This window comes from Capricornis sumatraensis, chromosome 2 (assembly GCF_032405125.1).
Source record: "Capricornis sumatraensis isolate serow.1 chromosome 2, serow.2, whole genome shotgun sequence".
Taxonomy (NCBI): domain Eukaryota; kingdom Metazoa; phylum Chordata; class Mammalia; order Artiodactyla; family Bovidae; genus Capricornis; species Capricornis sumatraensis.
In genome coordinates this window covers 87,200,015-87,220,303 of record NC_091070.1, presented here as the reverse complement: position 1 = coordinate 87,220,303, position 20,289 = coordinate 87,200,015, and the positions used below count along the sequence as shown (strand labels likewise).

General features: G+C 51.0%; 1 protein-coding gene across 1 annotated transcript in view; it reads left to right on the top strand.

Annotated features, from left to right (window-relative positions):
* The window catches only part of SMAD6 (SMAD family member 6), a 77,413-nt gene that overhangs the window by 10,923 nt on the left and 46,201 nt on the right, over nucleotides 1-20,289 (top strand). Inside the window, exon 3 of the mRNA XM_068964866.1 lies at nucleotides 2,641-2,718. Coding sequence (XP_068820967.1) covers nucleotides 2,641-2,718 — 78 coding nt within the window. The remainder of the gene's footprint in view (nucleotides 1-2,640; nucleotides 2,719-20,289) is intronic.

Here is a 20,289-nt window from a genome sequence, read left to right as displayed (position 1 = left end):
GAGTCAGTGCCTTAATGGTGGCAACTTCCTCATTGCTTTTCCTGAAGTATGGTCATCTCGTGGATGGAGGAGCTTGGTTTAGTTCTCTGAGGAACTGGAAAGGTTGTCTGGGGGTACCCTGTCACTTGAAGGCTGCCCAGCTGATAAGCAGTGGGGCTGAGGCAGAAACCCACAGTAGCCCCTGTTTAGCTCAGCGGTACCCCACCCTGCCTTCCCAGGCCTGTCTCAGCATTTTCTGAGTTAACATAATTGTACTCGTTGCTTAGAAGATCCCTAATTCAAAAGATGGGGGAAAAGAAAAACCAAAACCCTCAAATGTTCTTAGTAAATGTAGCGCCTGAGCTTGAGTGTCGAGGATCATTGCCCTGAGGAATCGTGGGTCATCTGGTGATAAAGCCACAAAAAATCAGGACCCTGTCCAGCGAGGCAGAGTGACCATTTGAAGATGAACAAGTGTCCCTGTTATTTTACAAATGGGACCACTGAGATGGAGAAAGAGGAAGTGACGTTTGCTGGTGCTCAGGAGTCAGAAGACGACAGCCCACCGTTTGTTTTTGTTCGTGGCTCATGAGCCGAGAATGGTTTTTGCTTTTTAAAATGGTTAAAAAAAAATACAAAAAAAACCCAAACAAACCCACCCAAAGCAGAAGACTCTTGTGGCGTGTGAAAGCCATGTGAAATTCACATTTCAGCATCCCTGACGGTGTTCTGCTGGAAGCCGGCTGTGCTGTCTGTGGCCGCTGCCACAGGACCACAGCAGAGGTGGAGGGTTTCAGTGGAGAGTTTCACAAAGCTGAATACTCTCTTTGGGCCCCTGGCAGGCAAAGCTGGTGACCCCTGATTTTACTAAGAGTGGAGGGTGGAACTCGAATCCTGGGCTCCAACTTCCAAATGGGGTTCCTCCCTGGGACTTGAGCAGTGACCGAGGCGGGGAGTGTTCTTTTCCTACAACGGCCTTGGAGGGCCTCGCTAGAAGCCCCAGATGCGAGGGGTTGGAGAGTGCATGGCAGGGACTTGTAGCTGCAAGGGATGGAAAACACCCATCACCCAACCCCTGGAAAGTTCATGAAGCTGGCTGTGTCGGCTCCACAGCACTTCATGAAGAAACAGGGTTCAGCCTGGGATGTTACTGCTTCAGACAAGAAGTGGCAACAAGACTTGGGGCTTGAACACTTTGGGAAGATTAGGTATGAAAAGCAAAATTCTTTTACGAGGTTCCTACTTAGGCATTGAGGTTATTGTCTTTTTTTAAAAGAGATTTTCCATCTGTCCCTATTTTCCTCCAAACCTGTTTGACCAGGAGATAACTTTCTCAGGCCCTGGTAAATAGTCTGAGTTATTTTTTGTATTATTTTCTTTTCCTTGCATTGTTAGTTTTTCATAAACAAAAAGTCAGTTCACTTCTAAGCTGCTGTGATCACATGAAACCAAAAAACAAAATAAAACCCAGAACACCCAGTCAGCATCTGGCAAGTGGGAAAAGAAAAAGGAAAAAAAAAATAGAGAAAGGCCAAATTGGTTAATGTTTCATCTTCCCGCTCCCCAAGCCATGTGGTAAAAGGAAAAAAATTCCTACAGGATCGAATGGAATTCTAGCTCGCAAGGGCCTAGGCTAACGGTTTTTGTCTCAGGGTTTCCCCAGCTTGGAGTGGCTCTCCTGAGCCAGTGGGACCAGCTGCGCCACACTGAGCTGGGTGGGAAGATGAAAGATGCTACAGGCCTTCCAGGAAGAACATGTCTTCTGACTCCTGGACAGACCTGTCCCTTAACAGGGACAACACCCCGTTGCTGGTGGCAGAGGCACAGGCCCAGGGAAAACTTCCCAAGTCAGCCTGTCCTGAAAGGCACCGGCTTGTCCCACTTAGCAGCTCAGTGTTCAGGAGAAAACTTGTGCAAAAGAATTTCCCATCTCCCTTCTAAGTTGCACTGCAGATAGAGGAAACAAAGAGTGTACGCTGTATGAAGTACTTAAAACTACTTAAACAACAAATGAATGCCTTGAAAAAAGGAAAAACCAGTCCAGACGTTGAAAGTTCCTTTGGGAGCAGGTTTGGATGTGAGAGAGTGGGGGAAGGGAGAGAGAAAACAGTTAGTCTGGGAGCAAATGCTTGAGCCCTTAATTAGAGGGGTGTAAGCGGGACAGAGTGAGGATGGCTGGTAACTTGTTAAAACAGAGTTTCCCCAGCTCCAGCAGGAGGAAGGAAGGAAGGAAGGAAGGAAGGAAGCAAGAAGGAACAGCTTCAAGAATTTTAATGGTTGTAATTAAGTACAGCAGCTATGAATTGTTTAGGGGCTTAATTTAACCTTACCCAGGGAGGCTCCAAGTTACTACTTGCTTGGTCCCCTGAACTTGGGTTATTTCTGTGGTCAGAGCAATTGAAACTTTTTCAGGTGCCAGAGCTGCAGCAGTCAGCATTTTCCAGAAGAGTTCCAGGGTTGGCCGGCCTGGTCTCGTGCGATCGTGGGACAGGGAGTGGCAGCAGAAAGTTGTGAGGCACAGGCTGCCCTTTGCAAGCATCCGCATGCCCACATGTGCACGCGCATGCGTGCGTGCACACACACACACTCGCATGCATGCTTGAGAAATAAGAGAGGAAACCCCGACAGCCAACTAAGTTCTCTTTCTCTTCCCTCCTGCAGATCTATCTGATTCCACATTGTCTTACACTGAAACAGAGGCCACCAACTCCCTCATCACAGCTCCGGGTGAATTCTCAGGTTGGCATTTCTTTTTCCCTTGCATGTTACTGTTGTGTTGAATTTACAGGAGGGGGTCCGGTGGCAGGGGCCTGATGGAGGTCTTGTTATTGTCCCCCCGCCTTTTCTTTTCCCTGGGCCTCCCACCCCTCAAGGAGAAGACTATCAGTGTCTTCATCACTGGTGTTCTTGGGGTGAAGAACAGTCTGTATGAATGAGGCCTGCGGGTGAGAACCTGTCCAGTGTCCGGCAATCCATGCTTTAACTAGTTGTCTGTTGTGGAAATGATGAAAACGCAGCCCAACTCTCCATCCCGATTTTGAAGGGATCCTTTCCCCCAGCTGCCGAGAGGCAGCAAAATGGATGTGTTTGTTTTCATTGTCTTTGTAGGTTTCTCTTATCCCCGCCTCTAGGGAAGGACTGATGTGAAGGGTCAGAAGAGGGGGAAATGGAGTGGGTAGAACATTCATGAAGTCTGACCCGCGAAGAGTTTTCCAGAGGCTGTGGTTTCCATGTCTCTCTCTGGGCAGTGGATGCTGGGCTAGGAAGCAGAGAGAACTCTGGTGAAGAGCCTCCTCCCACCCCCGGCATTTAGGTGTTGGCCATAGGGCCTTTCCCATTCTGGGAAAGACGTAGATCAAGCTTTCCTTGAGAAATGACAGGTTAGTGGTGAGCCAGGGGATTCCAGGGCCAGGAGGGACTCAAGTGTCAAGGTCTGTGGGGCTCTTTGGGAGCAGGGTGTGTAGGGGGCACTGTGAGGACAGCTGGGGCTCATGGCCTGGCTCTGCTGCATTGACTGACAGCCTGTTGGGCTGGAGATGCTTCCAGAGCGGGCATGGCTGGATCTCTGCAAGAAGGCCTCTGTCTGCATCTGAACCATCCTTCCCTGACCCCACCCCCATGTCATAATGGCAGCAACAGTCATCGTAGCTGTTTATTGAGTGTTTACTTTGGGCCACATCCGGTACTCAGGCCCTTTTATGATCATCGACTCATAACAGTAGGAAGGTGACTTGCCCAGGTCACACAGGAGCAGAGCCATCTGCCACCACGCCTCTGTGCTCCTGACCATGGCTCTGTGCCCCACTTCTCCGTAAAGACTGGATGTACCTCCAATGAACATATTTCATGGACTTCTGTCATTTCTTATGTACGCTCTCCTTGACTTAAGGGTGTCTTGATGTTGGCTGCTCAGGGCTGCCTGCTCAGTGCCTATGTCCAGAGCCCTTCCCCGTCCATTCCATGTTCTGTCACAGCCTCAGGAGAGCACAAGAGTGTGTCTATTTGGAAGACAGGGAAACTAGAAGCCAGAGCAGGAAGTGACTTGCCCATGGGCACGGTGGGGCTCATGACACAGCTGGTACTGCGGCCCGGGTCTTCTGGGCCCCACTTGCCTTCTGCTCTCTGGTGGCCCCTCTGACTGGGCCGCTTTGTTTTCACCCTGCCTTTTGACCCTACTTCTTAAAATGTCTTGCCCTGAAAAACCTAACTAGAGCAGCACAAGACGTTGTTTTAATCCCTTCTTTTCCCTCTCTGCCTGTGTGGAGGGAAGCCACATGTAAATATAAAGCAAGAGGCTTAAAAGTATTCCTGAATGCGTGATTCCATGTCTGTGCCAACAATCAGAGTGTATTTAATTTGGATGGATTGCACTGGCGTCGGTCGCACGGTCGGATGGATGGTTTTTCAGCATCCCTTCCCCTTGTTAATGGTGGAAGCTGCTGTGTGTGGAGGTGCCTTACGGGTTCATGGCATGTTTGCAGACGTCGTCTCTCTTGATCGCTGTCATCCCAGAGCTGGCCTGGTGTGCAGCTCAGGCTGGAAGGGAGCAGAGCCCAGAGAACCTGCTGGAGGCCCCTCCTTTACTCGGTTCCCAGGAGGGAGCGCCCTCTCGAGGCTGGGAGGTCTCTGGAGACCCTGAGGCCGTTAGATCTGGCTACCTTGGAGTCCAGTGGGCCCGTGTTTGGGATTCCCACCCAGTTATCCCAGAGTGGTCTTTGGTTCTGACTGGTGGGATAGCACTGATGCCCTTTACTGTGAATGAGGATCACGTGGCTCTCATGAGCAAATCTGGCACCCAGCGCCTTGGGATTCTTAGGGGCTGAAGGAACTGGGGAGGACGTTTGGGATTTCCTGTTGGGGGGTGATTGGTCTGAGTCGCGGGTGGTCTCAGTAGGCAAGGAGAGTGTCCTCTCCAGTGCAATCATCCAAGCCCGCCTCAGGGATGGCACAGGTCTCCTCCCACTTGAGGGACTCCTGGTTCAGCTTTCCCAGCTTACTCGTGCCGTGGGGATCCCAGGACCAATGGGGTTGGCACTGCCCCTGCATGCTGGGAGCACGTGGAGTTGGGGCTGTGGGTGGCTGTCACCCTGGAGGACAGGCTCAGGCAGGGAGGCCCTGCAGGATGAGGAGAAGGCCCGGAGAGGTCTCAGTGGATGGTAAAACAAGACTCATCCTGTAAAGATGCATGGTGCACGAGGGCAGGGCGGGAGGTGAGGTGGGAAAGGTGAGGGCTCCGAGTGGGTAGACTGTGTTGAGCCAGGCCCGTGACGCTCAAGGACAGGTGATAAGGATGCTGATACTGACCTTTATTTATTCAACATTTGGCGTTCACAGTTAGCACTGCGCTAACTGCTGGTTGTTCTCCATATCGTTGACTCATTACCAGAACCCAGACACAGATGTGATTCCCCCCATTTTGCAGGTGAGGACACTGAGGCTCATTGCTGGGCCACTGCCCCAAATTCCCAAACCAGAGGTGATAGGCTTGGGATGGGAGCCTGAGCCGGGTGACTGCCCAGCTCACGCATTGTGTAGGGCCCACCCAGCTTCCCACGGCAGCGATCCCCATCCTCCTCCCCCAGCCACACCTGGCCAGGTAGAGCGAGCCACCTGGGGTCAGCCTGTCCTGATTGAAGCACCAGGGACAGGGCTGGGGCCTGGCAAGAGGCACCTGCCTCTCGGGTGAATCTTGCCAACCACCCAGAGACCAGCTCAGCCACCACTCCAGTCCCCTCTGTCTCCCTGCATCCCAGGGGGCGCCGCTGTCCCTGGGAGCCTGGCCTCTCTCGGCATCCTGGGACCAGTGTCGCTGGAGCAGGGTGTCTGCAGCCCAGGCCAGAGACCGCCCTTGTTTGCACAATGACAATGCCAGCACCCGGCCCGAGGCTGGCTATTTTTATCCAGCTCCAAGGTCTCTCTGCTTCACTTTCCTGTCCTGTTGTTGAGGCCGCATTAGGGGGAACAGGGTGGGGGTTTTGAGAGGCAGTCATAGCCGGGGCAGTTGAGGACACATCGGTGGGTGTCCTGGGGGCAGCAGGACACACGTCTGTCTTGGTTCAGCCTTCTGCTGAATGCTTGACACTCTCTCATCTGATCTGTATGTCACTTCCCCATGTTGATACGTGATCCACACCATCAACAACTGAAGCTCATGGGGGCAGGTGACTTCATCAAGATCACCTAGTAAGGGGTCAGAATGTGGAGCTGCCACTGAGTAAAGGACTGCTACGCCTGGAGTCTTCAGTGGGATTTAGGACAACCTGAAAGCCTAGAAGTCCCTTCTGGCATGCCTTCAGGTCCTTGACACTCTGGCTTCCTTGCCTGACTGCCGCCCCTTGACTGCCTGAAGCCCCCTCAGGTCATACTCTTCTTTCCTACATCTCCACCCCTCTCCCATTCCCTTGATTTTGATTTAGTTTGGGGAGGAAAGCAAGAGTCGCTCTAGTTAAATTCAGACTAAAGTGTGAGTGGCTGGTAGGCAACTCTTTTTTGGCAACTGAAAGGCAAGATATGCGATAATTCAAAGAAATTGTAGGATGAAGGGCCGCATGGGAATGACCATTCTGAGGGCTGGGTTCTCTGGGCTCTAGGTTAGAAGCACAGAATGAGCAAGACATAAGGAGCTTTTTTGCCCTTGATGAGGAGGGGCAGCCAGGCCAGACTCGGTGCTGGGTGCTGAGTGAGCTCTGGGCGTTGACCAGGGCTCGAGGTGATGCGCTGCTTTAGAAGCCAGGCCTGCCTGACTCCAGTGCTTGGGGGCTGGGGTGTGGAGCACTGGCTCTGCAGGAACCAGTGACTCCCCTCTAGAACAGAATGTCCCATTCTAGTGCCTCCTGGATAACTGTTCAGGTGCTCTATTAAGCACCCACTATATGTGAGTCATAGTGTGAGCTGCCTGTCATGGGCACCAGGCAGTCGTTTGTCTGGTACCTGACTCTGTGTACCAGTGTCTCATCCTGTGGAGTGTGCTGGTTTCTTCAGAGCTGCATCAGTGAGGATGAGCCTCTCATTTGGAAGAGAAGGCCCGGGAAGGAAGAGAGCTCCGTAGGACAATGTGGAGAGCTGGAGGTTTAGCTGGACGTGGATGTCTTTGCTCCACCAGCCAGACTGAAAGCGCCTCAAGGGCGCAGATCGTCCTCTAGGACTCGTGCGTTCTGCAGATTGGCAGAACAGAGGATGCCTGTTCTGGACACAAAGGCTCAGAAAGCTCAGGAGAGTGGCTGAGGGCCACACAGCAAGCATATAGCAGGTGGAGCCAGGTCACAACTCAGACAGGTCCATGCTGCCCGCCCACCTGCCTCCTTTCCTGTCGTTGGTCCCCAAGGAGGTTCCCCTCTGCGGTCGGTGCTGTCTGATATGCGTCAGTGCCTACAGAGGTCAGGAGGCGAATGAGTTAACGCAGTATTGAGTCCTGCTGCTGTTTCTGGGCTCAAGCATGCTCGCCTCAGAGGTCCTGGTCCAGCACAGACCCTAGACCTCCTCGTTCTCCAAGGTCCTCAGCGCAGCTCCGTTAGTGTGTGCTGAGCCTCTGCAGCAAGCTGGGCTGAAGAGCATGCAGTGCACACCAGCAGGCCCTGGGTTCAAGTCCCAGCTCTGCCATTTCCTAGCTGTAGGACTGGGGGCAGCCATTGAGCCACTCTGACCCTTGATTTTCTCACCTATAAAATCGGGTGGAAATGACAATGTATCATCTATAGTGAGGGTGAAATGAGGTGATGACAATTGAGTCAGCCAAGGCTTGGCGTACATGTGGTAGGTATGGCTGTTATACATGTGGTATAAGAGGCAGTCAAGAGGAAGAAGGGCTTAGTGACTAACTCTTGGTGTGGGAAGTGGCCCAGGAAGACTGTCTGGAGGAGGTGATATCTAAGCTGGGTTTTGCAGGATAAATAGGAGTTTACCAAAGAAACAGGGTTTAGGCTTGAGGGATACAGTCCCAGTAGAAGAAATATCAAGTGCAAGGGCCTGGAGGTATGAAAAACAGTCTGATATTGAGAAACCTAAGGAGGGTAAGAGGTTGGAAAGGAAAGTACCTGATGTTGGTGGGAGATGAGGTGTGAGGAGGTCAGGGTCTAGGTAATACATATATTTTTAAAGACTTTATAATATACCAAGTATACAAATCCGTGTCCAGTTTGGTGAATTTTTACCAACTGATGGCACCTGGGTGACAGGCAGGGCCTGGATAGCATTGTTGCACATGACTGTGCTCAGCCTTGGCATGTGACAGCACTCAGGGCCTGTCACGGTCTGGGGGGCCACGTGTTGAGTGAGTGGTTTAGAAGAGAGAGCAGGAGGGCAAGGGGATTGGCTTCTAGTTGAAAAGAGGGTTTCATTTGGCCTTAGAGAGCAGGAAGGATGTGTTACTAGAGTTTGGGGCAGATGGTGACCTGACTAGTTCGCCTTGAACCTAGATCGGAGGTGCCCTTGGGTGTGGCCCACTCCTGCTCTGCCTACCCCCCAGGTCAGGCACCAGCTTGGACATTTGTGGATGGGGACTGGCACTGAGCTCCTGGGCCAGGACCAGCTTGCCATTCCCAGTTCCAAAATGGCCCCAGACTCCTTGCCTCCTCTTGGGGCGGGGGTGGGGGAAAGGTGCACTCCCCTCTGGTTCCAGAGTCAGCAGCATTTGGACCTTAACATCATATCTCTGCCATGGGTTCTTTTGTTTGCTTTTATAATTTTTTTTTTTAAAGGTTCTAAAACCTTTTATTTATGGCTGTGCTGAGGCTTTCTCTGGTTGTGACGGACAGGGGTACTTCCTAGTTGCGGGGAGCAGGGGCTTTCTCTGGTTGTGACGGACAGGGGTACTTCCTAGTTGCGGGGAGCAGGCTTCCTTGCAGTGGCTTCTTTCGTTGTGGTGCACAGGCTCTGAGGCACACAGGCTTCAGTAGCTGTGGTACACGGGCTTATGCGCCCCACAGCACATGGAATCTTCCTGGACCAGGGATCGAAGCTGTGTCCCTGGTACTGGAAGGTGGACTCTTAACCCCTGGACCACCAGGGAAGTCTGTCTGCCATGTGTTTTCTTTCTGTTATAGCTTTCATCTACAAAAGAAAAAATAAAAGGCGTTTCCTCCCTAAAGCCTCCCAGATATCTCATAGAGGAACCCATTCTTCCTGGGCTGGTGGTTTGGGGTTAGAAGAGAAGCAGTGAGGAGGTTGAGGGCTGGAGCAACAGAGATGATGCCAGCAGTCCTGGGAGGACCGGGCCGTGTGAGGAGGCCTGGCGAGCATAGTTTGCCAAGAAGTACGTGGGGGTGGTGAGCAGTGCACCTCTGTGGGTTCCAGGCTTGGCCTTGCCCTTTACCCTATGGTGTGAGTTTTGGTAAGCTCCTCACTGCCTAGTCTCAGTTTGCTTTGCTCCCTATACATTGGGCCCACTGGACCACTGATCTCAAGGGCTCCCTGGTACCAGCTCCTGGACCTTGAGGGGTTGTGCAGAGCTGGGACTTCTGGCCTGCAGCATCTTAACTTCTCATCATTGTCTCATCAAAGTAAAACTACAGCCTGGGACAAGGCCATGCAGAAGGAGATGGTTGGTGTCCTGGACTCCCCACCACTCACCACCCCGGCAGTCCTAGTCCCAGAGTATGAAAACTTGGGAACTAGAGCTGGGGGTACACTTAACCTGCGATGAATCCGAGGCCCAGAGAAGGCGACTGGTTCACCAGAAGTCACACAGCTTTTACACCCTCCAGGGTCCCTGACAAAGGACCCTGGGGCTGGCCTGTTTCCTGACTGTAGGCTTTGGGATGACGAGTCAGCGTATTGAATGCATATTAAGAGCCTGCTGCATGCTGGTGCAGGTGCTCAAAGTGAAGAAAGCCAGTTTTCCCTTAGGAGCCGATGGTCTAGAAGGAGAGGCAGATAGCAAGCCAAGAATGGTGAGTGGTTGTGCTAAGCGGTGTAGAGATGTGGACAGGCCTTCGTACCAGCACAGAAACAAGAGCAGGGGACTGTCTTGGGGTGGGAATGAGGTGTTCAGGGAAAGCTTCAAGGAGAGAGTGATTCTGAGCTGGGCTTTGTAGGATGACTCAGTGTTCGCCAGGAGGACGATAGGATGGAGACAGCCTGTCAGGAGGAAGGAAGAGCTTGTGCAGAAGCAGAGGGCTGTGCAAATAGCATTGTGTGTTCTGAGTTTATTTGTGGCGGAAGGTTAATACATGAGAGATGGGGAATAGGGTAAGTTGAATCCAGAGGTGTCCTGAATCTGGAAGAATGGCTGGAACAGAGGGGTAGTAGTTACTGGGGCCGGGGGACCTCCGGTGTATACTTGGAACTGAAGGGGCTCTGGATCTTGCCTTAGCATCCAGCACAGGTCCTAGCCAATAGCCTGAGGTCATTGGCTTAATGACACGAATGAATTGACATGAATGGTCATAGCATAAATGAATGAATGAATGAATGAATGGATTTTTGCCTGGGGCAAAGAGACCTAGAAAAGAGAGAGAACACATAAAAATAAAGACAGATCATAACACATTTAATAATCACATTTATGAATCCCCCCAACAGGTCTATGAAGTAGCTACTTATGAGCCAAATTAAAGGACAAGTAACTGGCTCGGAGAGGTTAACCAACTTCCTAAGGTTACCCAGCTAGAAAGCAGTGGACCTGGGATCAGACCCAGGCGCTCCGGCCTCTTTTGGGTTCCTTGGAGTCTGGCATGGTGCCCTCTCTTTCCCTTGAAAGATATGGGACTCCTGGTTCTTGCTCTTCTGGGGCTTCTGTGTTCCTGGGTCTCTGAGGTTCAACGTGAACAGCTGCCATCGGGTTTTAGAGAGCCTCTGCTCATCAGTGGTTGCTGGATGAGTACATGAGTACGTCAGTGAGATGGCGAGTAGTTGAGCTTGTGCGTGGAGGCTGCTGGGCTGAGGGGGAGCCCTGTGCCTGTCCATGCAGGGCTGTGTGCCTCTGAGCTGGAGGCAGATGGCCCCTGCCCCTCACTCCGCCTCAGGTGGCCTGTGTCACCGGGGGAACCGGCAGGTTTTCTGAGGAGACCTGAAATCCCAGAAAATGCACTTGGTTGCGTCCAGCCTAATCACAACCATCTGTCTGCCGGGCCGCACGGCTCACCCTCCTGTCCCCGCTGGCACGCTTTCCTCCGGTGTCTGTAACAATCGGGAGCCGCGCTCGAAAGTTTCCTTGTCAGGGTAGACCGCCTGTTGCCAAGAGCTCCTTCTTTGACGCAGAAAATGTATCCTGAAGGTACTTTGTCAGATGTTTTTATATTAAACATTCTCCGTCCGTGGCCCTTGGCCGCCAAAGGAGGCAGAGGTGCTTCGCTTTTCCAGTTGTCCTTTGTGGAAAGAATTCCTGGTGTTCACGGGCCCTTTTCCCGTGCCTTGCCCCCACCCCCCAGTCAAGGCCTGGCACCCCCAGCTTGAGAAGGTAAAGCCCGGGGTGGGAGGGCTGGCACCTCTGCAAAGCTGTGGCTGCCCTGGCCTGAGGGAGGGACGCTACCTTCACCCCATGGTAGAAGTCTCTGGAAACACAGAGGTCTCAGGTCTGGAACAGACATCAAAGGCACTGTCCCAGACTGCAAGGTGAATCATCGCCAAGGCTTTAATTGATCTTTAAAAGGCAAGAGGTGGGCTCAGAGATAGGAGCCTGGAAGCCGTTTCCATCTCAGAGTTGTCCAGCATAGTGCCAGCTCTGGACAGAGCGGGGAGGGCCGGCCTTCTGAGCCAGGCTGGGGGAGAGTGGGCTCGGTCACACAGTCACACAGCGTGAAATCCAAAGGAGAAGGGGCGGGTGGGTGAGGCCGAGCCAGGAGTGTAGCCCTGGGAAGCAGCTGAATGGGGAGGAGGCTTTGCTGGGGGCAGGTACGGTGAGTGGGTGTGATGGGAAAGGGATGGGAGCAGAGTGTGGCCGGTCTGGCTCCAGCTCCAGTCTGCAACCTCTTGGGGGTGAAATGGGGCACCCGACAAGTCCTGGGTGGGGTCTACCCCCTCCACCCATTTCTGCCCACCTTCCCCAGCCCTCTGTCCACCGCCTCTGTCTGGCACTGAGGGAACAGGCTCCCCAGCCCTGTGTTAGATCCCGGCCTCCTTTCCGCTCAGCTGCTGTGTGGTCTTCTACAAACTGCTCGTCTGCTCTGGGCCTCAGGTTCTGCCCTGCTGAGCCGAGGGGTGTGCAGGGTCCCTCTCAGGGCCATTTGCAGGGTCACAGGAAAAGAGGGGACAGTGTTTGCAAGACAAGGCTGCTCTCAAAGGGCAGAGGTTGGGAATGGGGTTTGCGGGGGCTTGGCTGTGAGAGCCGCACCTGGGTCACCCCCACCTGGCATCCAGCTCAGGGCCTGGCATGCAAAAGTTGTTGGGATTGTTTTGTGATTCACGGGAGCACCCCTTCCCCCCTCACCCCCTTGTCCCCTGAGGTGGAACAGATTCCACAGAGAGGCTCTGGCTTCACGTCCTGGGACCCTCAGCTCATGTTGTCTGTCTCAGGTCCAAGGAGACCCTATTTGGGTTGAAGGGAGCCTTGTTTCTGGGACTTCTGCTGCTGTTTGACCTGGGAGAGGGGCCAAGGAGGGCAGAGAGAGTCCAGGTACTTGCGGAAACAGACCTGTCTCCTCTGACCTGGCTGCCCAGCTGTGTCTTAGCTCCTTGCCCTCTTCCTCTCAGGGCAAAGGTCAGGCAGAGCCCCCAGGGCTTTCTCTGAGTCAAAAGTTAATGTCACATTTCACCCGAGGGCCAGGAGATCCGGATCCCAGTCCTAACTCTGTCCAGCATCTCCTGGTGGTCTCAACCTGCTTCTGCTTGGCTTCTCTGTCTGTAAGATGGGTCAGCTGGTCTCGCACATTGGTTCTCAATCCTCTTTTGCACATTAGAGTCTCCTGAAGAGTTCTTGAAAAGCTCAGAGCTCACTCTAGAAATGACTGGGGAGGGACTGCGCAACAGGGTTTTAGAATTTCCCCAGGTGATTCTAATATGCAACCAGAGCTAAGATCCCAGAGCTCGACAGACCTAGAAGGGAGCTGGAGTGCCTGGGCCATCTTCCCGTCAAGTCAGGAGCCTCGATCACTTGATCACTTCTGGGATGGGCGTGCCTGGCAGTTTAGAGCAGCTGGATCCATTCATTGGCTGCTCAGCTCTCATCCCTTCAGCTGCCACATGTGATCTGGGGGCTGGCAGTGGAGAGCACCAGTGCGTCACGATTGAGCCTCCCTCTGAAAGTCACCAGGTGCCTGCACGTTGGAATCTCCATACAGACTGGTGAAGTGGGCATTGTGACCTCCAGTTTTCAGGGGAGATAAACGAGTCTGGGAGATGGTTAATTCGATGCTTAAAGACACTCAGCTAACGGCGAGTGTCTGAACAGCACCTCCATGAGGAGGTTGCCTTTTGCATCTTCTGCAAGAAAGTGGGCTCTGTGTGGTTGCTCAGGAAAGCTGAAGGCAGCCCCACCTGAGCCCTGAGTCCCTCTCCTTGTTGCCCTGATGTCTCCCTTGGGTCTGAACAGCTTCACTAAAAAATAAAATAAGCCACTTAGTCCTGCCCTGTCCTGCTTCTAGACCTTGGAGTAGGGATGTAGGGGGGGTGGGGTATGAATGACAGGATGCTTGTAGACCCAGGAGGGCAGAGGTGAAAAGCCCAGGCCTTGGAGCCAGAGCAGACTTGTGATTTAAATCACTCAGCCTCCCTTTTACAGGCTCACTTTACTCCACTTGACAAGTAGGCTTTGCAACCCCTCATGGATGCCACAGAGACCCCACCTATACCATAGGTAATGAGGCAGCTGGAGCACATTTAGCTTTCTGTAAAGGGTAATTAAATGAATTGGTAACCACATATTAGCATGAGGGATAGGACTGGGTGAAGCACATACCCAAGGTAGGACCTTCCCAAGAAACCTAGAATCGAATTGGAAAGATTGGGGGGGGGGGGGAACTTCCTAGAGAGGCGGGGAATAACGCTGTTTCCCAAGTGCACAGTGTGGGCTGAGAGACAGCCGCTGCCCAGGGTGGCTGCTGGGGGCGTGTTGCCGGGCTAGGGGCGGGGAGGGGCAGCCCGGGCCCAGGGGCGTGCTGCACAACCACACGGCCATGGGAAGATGCTTGTTCTGGGAAGGGAGCAGTCCTGGAGGGGCAGTAAGAAGTGAGGCCCACGGGGAGGGCCTTGAATGCCAATCAGGGAAGTCCACAATTGTCTCTGTGGTGGGCCATGGTGCCAGCCCCAGAAGTACTTTTGATTGGTAGGTGGATTGACCGTTGCTTCAGAGGAAAGGTTTGTATGGCTCTGTCTTGACTTGGAACATCATTGACTAGTTTTCCTATTTTTGAAATTGTTGCAAATGGAAGCAAACACTGAAGGATCTTCCTTTTTCTTTTTTAGTTGGAATATAATTGGCCTATCACACTGTGAAACTTCCCTGCTGGTCCAGTGGTCAAGACTCCAGGCTTCCACTGCATGAGGGCATGGGCTCAATCCCTGGTCAGGCAACTAAGATCCTGCATGCCGCGTGGCAGGGCCAAACCCATGAAACATTGTATTAGTTTTAGGTGTGCAAGGTAGTGTTTGATATATATATGTATATATTATGAAATGATTACCACATAAATTCAGGTAACATCACCTCAGAGTGACAAATGATTTTTACTTTTTCTCAAGATGAGAACTTTTAAGATTACTCTTAGGAACTTTAAATATATAATACTGGATTATTAACTATAGTCACCATGTTGTATATTACACCTCCAGGACTTCCTTATCTAATAGCTGCAAGTTTGGACCTTTTGACCTCCTTTATCCACACTCCCCCACACATGCCTTTGGTAGTCTCCAGACCTGTGGGCTTTTCCTCATTCCAAAAATGGAATGTTTATGAGGCTCACCCATACTGTTGGGAATGTCGATGGTCACTCATTCGCTTTGGGTAATAAATACTCTGGGCACAGCCAGGGTTCTCCCAGGCTAGTGTATCCATTTCACTCCTGACGGGCACTATGGCAGTTACCAGTTTCTGGCTCTTACCTGTGATGTTACAAATAAATATTTTTGGACAGGCCTTTCTGGGGACATAAGGACATGCTTCTCTTGGGTAGATACCTGGGAGTGGCCTTGCTGAACTCTCCATCAAATATACTGTCAGCTTTAGTCCACACTCTGCCCGACTGCCGTCCAAGACCAGGACACTCAGTCAGGCACTTCTAAGGGGGTTTTGGTTTGTCCCATCCACTTTACAGATGAGACCAGAGAGACGGCCAGTGCCCATCCTGGGCCCCACAGCTCCCAGGTGACAGAGCCCGGTCCAGACCTGGGGTCTCCCCACTCTGTGCCCAGGCCTCGCTCAGCCCACCACTCAGATAATCTGACTTCAGGTCCCCTTCCCCACCTCCCTGCTTCCCTCCAGGCAGGATCCTGGCTCCATATTCTTTCTGAAGGCCCTGGGCAGTGCACTCTGGGAAAAACAAAAAGGAGAAAAGAGTGAAAGGAAACCAAACATTGGAAAAGAAGTGTGTTTCCAATAAACTGGGCCTTTCACCGGTAGCCAAAACATTACATTCCTGTACCCCGGGAGCAGCCGGTCGGCTCTGCCTCTCCGGGCTGTAAATTTTGCAGGCACTGGGCTGGGACTCTCGCCTTGTCCGGGGACACAGATGGACAGTGTCCTTGGGGGCTTTGGATCCCTGGGCTTGGTGGGGGGACATGTCACATTTTCATTGGCTTGGCCCCCACGGGCCGGGCAGCCGGGCCCTTCTGAGGGAGCAGTATGAGAGTTACCGTAAGAGACTTTCCTCGCCTGCCCGCCCCCTCTCTTGCTTGGGTGCTTTGATGGGTTGGAGGTGTTTATAGGCTTGATTCACGACCGAGTTACCAGGGTTTTCCACGGAAATAACTTATTAAAGGGGAGGTGCACACAGCGACATTGAAGTCTGGAGAGGGGCGTGCGCATCAAAGGCGCCCGCGGCCCCGCCAGGCAGCCCTCCCTGGCCAGGAGCTCCAGACGAGGGCCAGGAGGGGCAGGGAAGGGGCTGGCCTGGGCTGCGGGAAAAACACTTGGACTTAAGCAAATACTCCCCAGACAAACCCAAATTCAAGTCCCTGGAAAAAAAAGCGGGGGATGAAGTGAAAGCCTAGCATCCATGGGCACCCCTCCGTGGGACCCTCCTGCTCAGATGTGGGGACACATGTGAGTGCCCAGATGATGCATGGTGCCCGGACTGACTGCTCTCGTGCCCGCACCTCCTGTTGGCCCAGGGCTGGTCCTTGGTAGGACGTGCTGAGGCTGTGGGCTTCCTGTTGCCTTTTACCAGGAGAAAGGGTGAGAGGGGTAAAGAGAGTTTTCTCATTCTCCCCCTTCCCGACGGGGCCTCTCCTGTGGTTTGGCTGCATCTGATCTGTCCTTTGTGGCTCAGTGAAAGCCTGCCTTTTCCAGGAAGACTTCAGGGATTGTGTAGTTCTGAGTGGCTTCTCTCTTTTCTGAACTTCCTGTAGCTTTCATCCACATACCACTCTGTTGCTGTGGGTTGATTTTGCACTGATTTTGTCTGCTGTTTCCAACCACACTGTGAATGCCTTCTGGGTAGGGCCTAGGCCTGCCTCTCAAGGGAAACTGGTGGTGCTGGTGCTTGTCATTGCCTACCTCGTGCAGGAAGATATGGATCGAAGTCATTTCCTGCAACTCAGTTCTAGCTCTTTGGCAGTAATAATGACAGTAGCCATACGGGAAGTAATACTAATAGCTAAACTTTGAGTGTAGCAAAATATGTTTGTTCTTCCTTAAGCTCATTCGGTCCCAATAAGGTAGCTTCTGTTATTACTTTGCCCTCATTGTTCAGATGAGACAACTGAGGCTCAGATGGGAGAAGCAGTTTGCCCAGGGGTGGCAAGCAAGCTAATAAGCGGCAGCACTGAGGTTTGAACACAAATCCATCTGACTTCAGAGCTTGTGTTCTTGGGCAAGTCACTTTGCCTCTTTGGGTCAGAGTAACCCCCACATTTATCAAACCGGTTGGAGAAACAAGACAAGCCCTCATGAGGCTGAATAGGGTTTGTTTGGTTTGATTTATTAAGATGCAATCTACGTAGTAAAACTGTTTGAAAGTGTATTGTCCTGTGAAATTTGACAGTGATGTAACATTATCATAATCAAGAGACCGAACATTTCCATCACCCCCAGAAGTTACTTGGTATTTCTTGTGGTCAACTCTTACTCCTCTCCCCAGCTGCTGGCAACAACTCATGTCATCTGTCTTTCTCATTTTGCCTTTTCCAGAACACCCTACAGATGTAATCACATTGCAAATGGCCTTTTGTAACTTTTTCTTTAACTCAGAATAATGCTTTGAGATTCATTTGTGATGTTGCATGGATAGATATCTGGATTATTTCCAATGTTTTTGGCTATAAACATTTTGTACTCAGGTTTTTGTATGAACCTAAGTTTTCACTTTGGTAAATACCTAGGAGTAAGATTATTGGGTATATGGCAAGGTATGTTTAGCTTTATAATGAATTGCCAAATTGTTTTCCAAAGTTTGTACCATTTTACCATCTCACTAGCGGCGTAAGAGAGTTCCAGTTGCTCTTCATCCTCACCAGCTCTTAGTATGGGCAGTTTATCTTTGAGTTATTCTGATAGATATGTACTGGTATCTTGTTGTGGTTTTAATGCACATTTATCCTATTGATGAGTGATGTTGAACTTCTTTTCATGTGCTTATATGCCATCTATGTCTGTGATATAGTGTGTTCAGATCTTTGCACTTTTTTTTATATTGGGTTGATCACTTTTTTATTGAGTTTTGAGAGTTCTTTTATATATTGATTATCAGTCCTTTAAAAGATAAGTATTTTGTAAATGTTTTCTCCCAGTCTGTGGCTTATTGTTTCCTCTTCATAATGGAGTCTTTTAAAGAACAGAAGCTTTTAATTTTTGCTGAAGTCCAGTTGATTAATTGTTTCTTTTCATGTTTTTGTGCTGTGTGAAGAACTCTGCCAGACCTAAGGTCACAAGGATTTTCTCCTATGTATTCTTCTAAAAGTTTTTTACTTTTTGGTTTTACATTTAGGTTTGTAATCAATGTTGGGTTAACTTTTGTACAAATTGTGAGATAAGGGTCTAGTTTCTTTCTTCTTCTTTTTTTTTTTTTTGCCTATGGAGGTGCGATTATTCTAGTACCATTTGTTGAAAAGACTTACCCTTTCTCTTTTGAATTATGTTGGCCTTTTTGTTAAAAATGAGTTGATCATTTATGTCTGTTCTCTTTCTGGACTCCATTCTGTTGCACTGTCTATGTGTCTATCCTTTTATCATTAATGCCATCCTGTCCGGATTATTGTAGCTTCGTAGTGAGTTTTTAAAAATGTTTGCTCGTTTATTTTTGGCTGTGCTGGCTCTTTGTTGTTGCACGCGGGCTTTCTCTAGTTGCAGAGAGCAGGGGCTTACTCTTCAGCGTGGTGCCCGGGCTTCTTGTTGCTCTGGCTTCTCTTGCTGGGAAGCATGTGCTCTGGGGCACGTGGGCTTTGCTAGTTGCAGCTCCCTGGCTCCAGGGCACAAGCTCAGCAGTTGTGGCACACGGGATCTTCCCGGATCAGGGCTCGAACCCGCGTCTCCTGCATTGGCAGGCAGATTCTTTACCACTGAGCCACCAAGGCAGCCCCATAGTAGGTTCTGAAATTGTGTAGCATGAGTCCTCCAACTTTGTTCTTTTTCAGTGTTGTTTTGGCTATAACAAGCGTTTGCATTTCTATATTAATTTTAAAATCAGTTGTTGATTTTCTACAACTGCTGGAATTTTGGTTAGAATTGCATCAAATCTATACATCAGTTTGGGCAGAATTGACGGCTTGATATTATTGAGTCTTCCAATCAATGAGTAGGGTATATCTCTCCATATATTTGGGTCTTTGATTTGTCTCATTTGTGTTTTGTAGCTTTCAAAATATGGATCATACACTTTATTATTAAATTTATTCCGACTTTGTTCACATTTCTTGTTACTATTATAAATTATAAAGCGTTTTCCTATTATTTATTACTAGTATTGAGTTTATGCATTGACCTGGTATGCGGAGAATTTTAATGGCTTTGGTGCTTGGTGCCATGTTTCAAGGAAGTGTTGCAAAGTGGAGAATTATCTTCTCCTGGACTCTTCGGAGCTTCACCTATGCCCCATGATTTTCCCTGAGATAGTCGAGTGTGAATTTATCCTACCAAGACGCATGTGACACTGGGCGAGTTGCCTCAAACTTTGGGCGTCAGCGTTCCGTCTATGAAATGGAAGGCAGTGGAGAGGACTGAATCAGGTGACCTGGAGAGATCCCTTGCAGTTCTGAGCCTGCTGCTCACAGAAGCCACAGGCTGGGAGCTTTGGAAGAGGACTGAGTCCTTGCTTCAGGGAATCCGCCCCTGATTTTACAGAACGGAGAGGGCAGGGGACTTGCCTTGGGTTGCACAGTAGTTGATGAGAGGACAGGGCCCCTCTTCTCAGACTTGGATGGGGAAAGACAGCCCAGCACGGTAATGGGGAGGGAGGGAGAGGCTGGTGAGGCGGCCCTCGCTGCCAGCAGCCAAGAGGCCGCCAGGAGCTGTGACCCTCAGAAGTAGCCAGTTCACGTTTGGCTGTTTTCAAAGTATGAAAGCGCCGTGCTTGGAAATGCGGGTTTTGGCTGACCTCGCCTCGAGTGTGGAGTTTAAAGGCCTTTGTAACTCTTTGGTTTGGAACCGGGTCTGGGCACGGAAAAGGGAAAACGCTGGAACCCGTGAGTGCTCGTTCCAGTCGCTCTGCCTGTGGGAGACGGAAGCAGCCTCCTCTCGCCTTCATCACTGCAGGCAGCCCCAGATCCTAAAGGGTACCAGTGGGGAGGGATGGGCAGTGGAGGGGATGGGCATCCTCTGCCACAGAGGCCCCTGCCTGGCCTGAGTCTAACAGCCCCAGGAGCAGTTCAGCACTTTATCCCCAACAGCTTTGATTTTCATGGCACCTCTCTGAGTTCTCATCCCATTGTACAGATGAGGAAACTGAGGCTCAGAGAGGTTTCACTTACCTGCCAGCATCACAGAGTAAAGAAGTTGTGACTCAAACCCAAGTTTTCTCTGAACTCAGAAGCTGGCATGAGGGGAAAGGCCGCTAATGGGCATGAGGTTTCTGTGGGGGTGATGAAGTTCTGGAACCAGATAGTGGTGATGGCTGCCTAAAGTTGTGAATGTTCTTAATGGCACTGAATTGTACGTTTAAAAATGGTTATAATGGTTGACGTTTATTATGTGTATTTGTGGTCTTTCCCCCATCCGTGCTGCCTCCAGCATAGCAGACTCCTGGTGTGTCAGAGTGTGTGGACCTTTGCTGCTGTGCCTCCTGG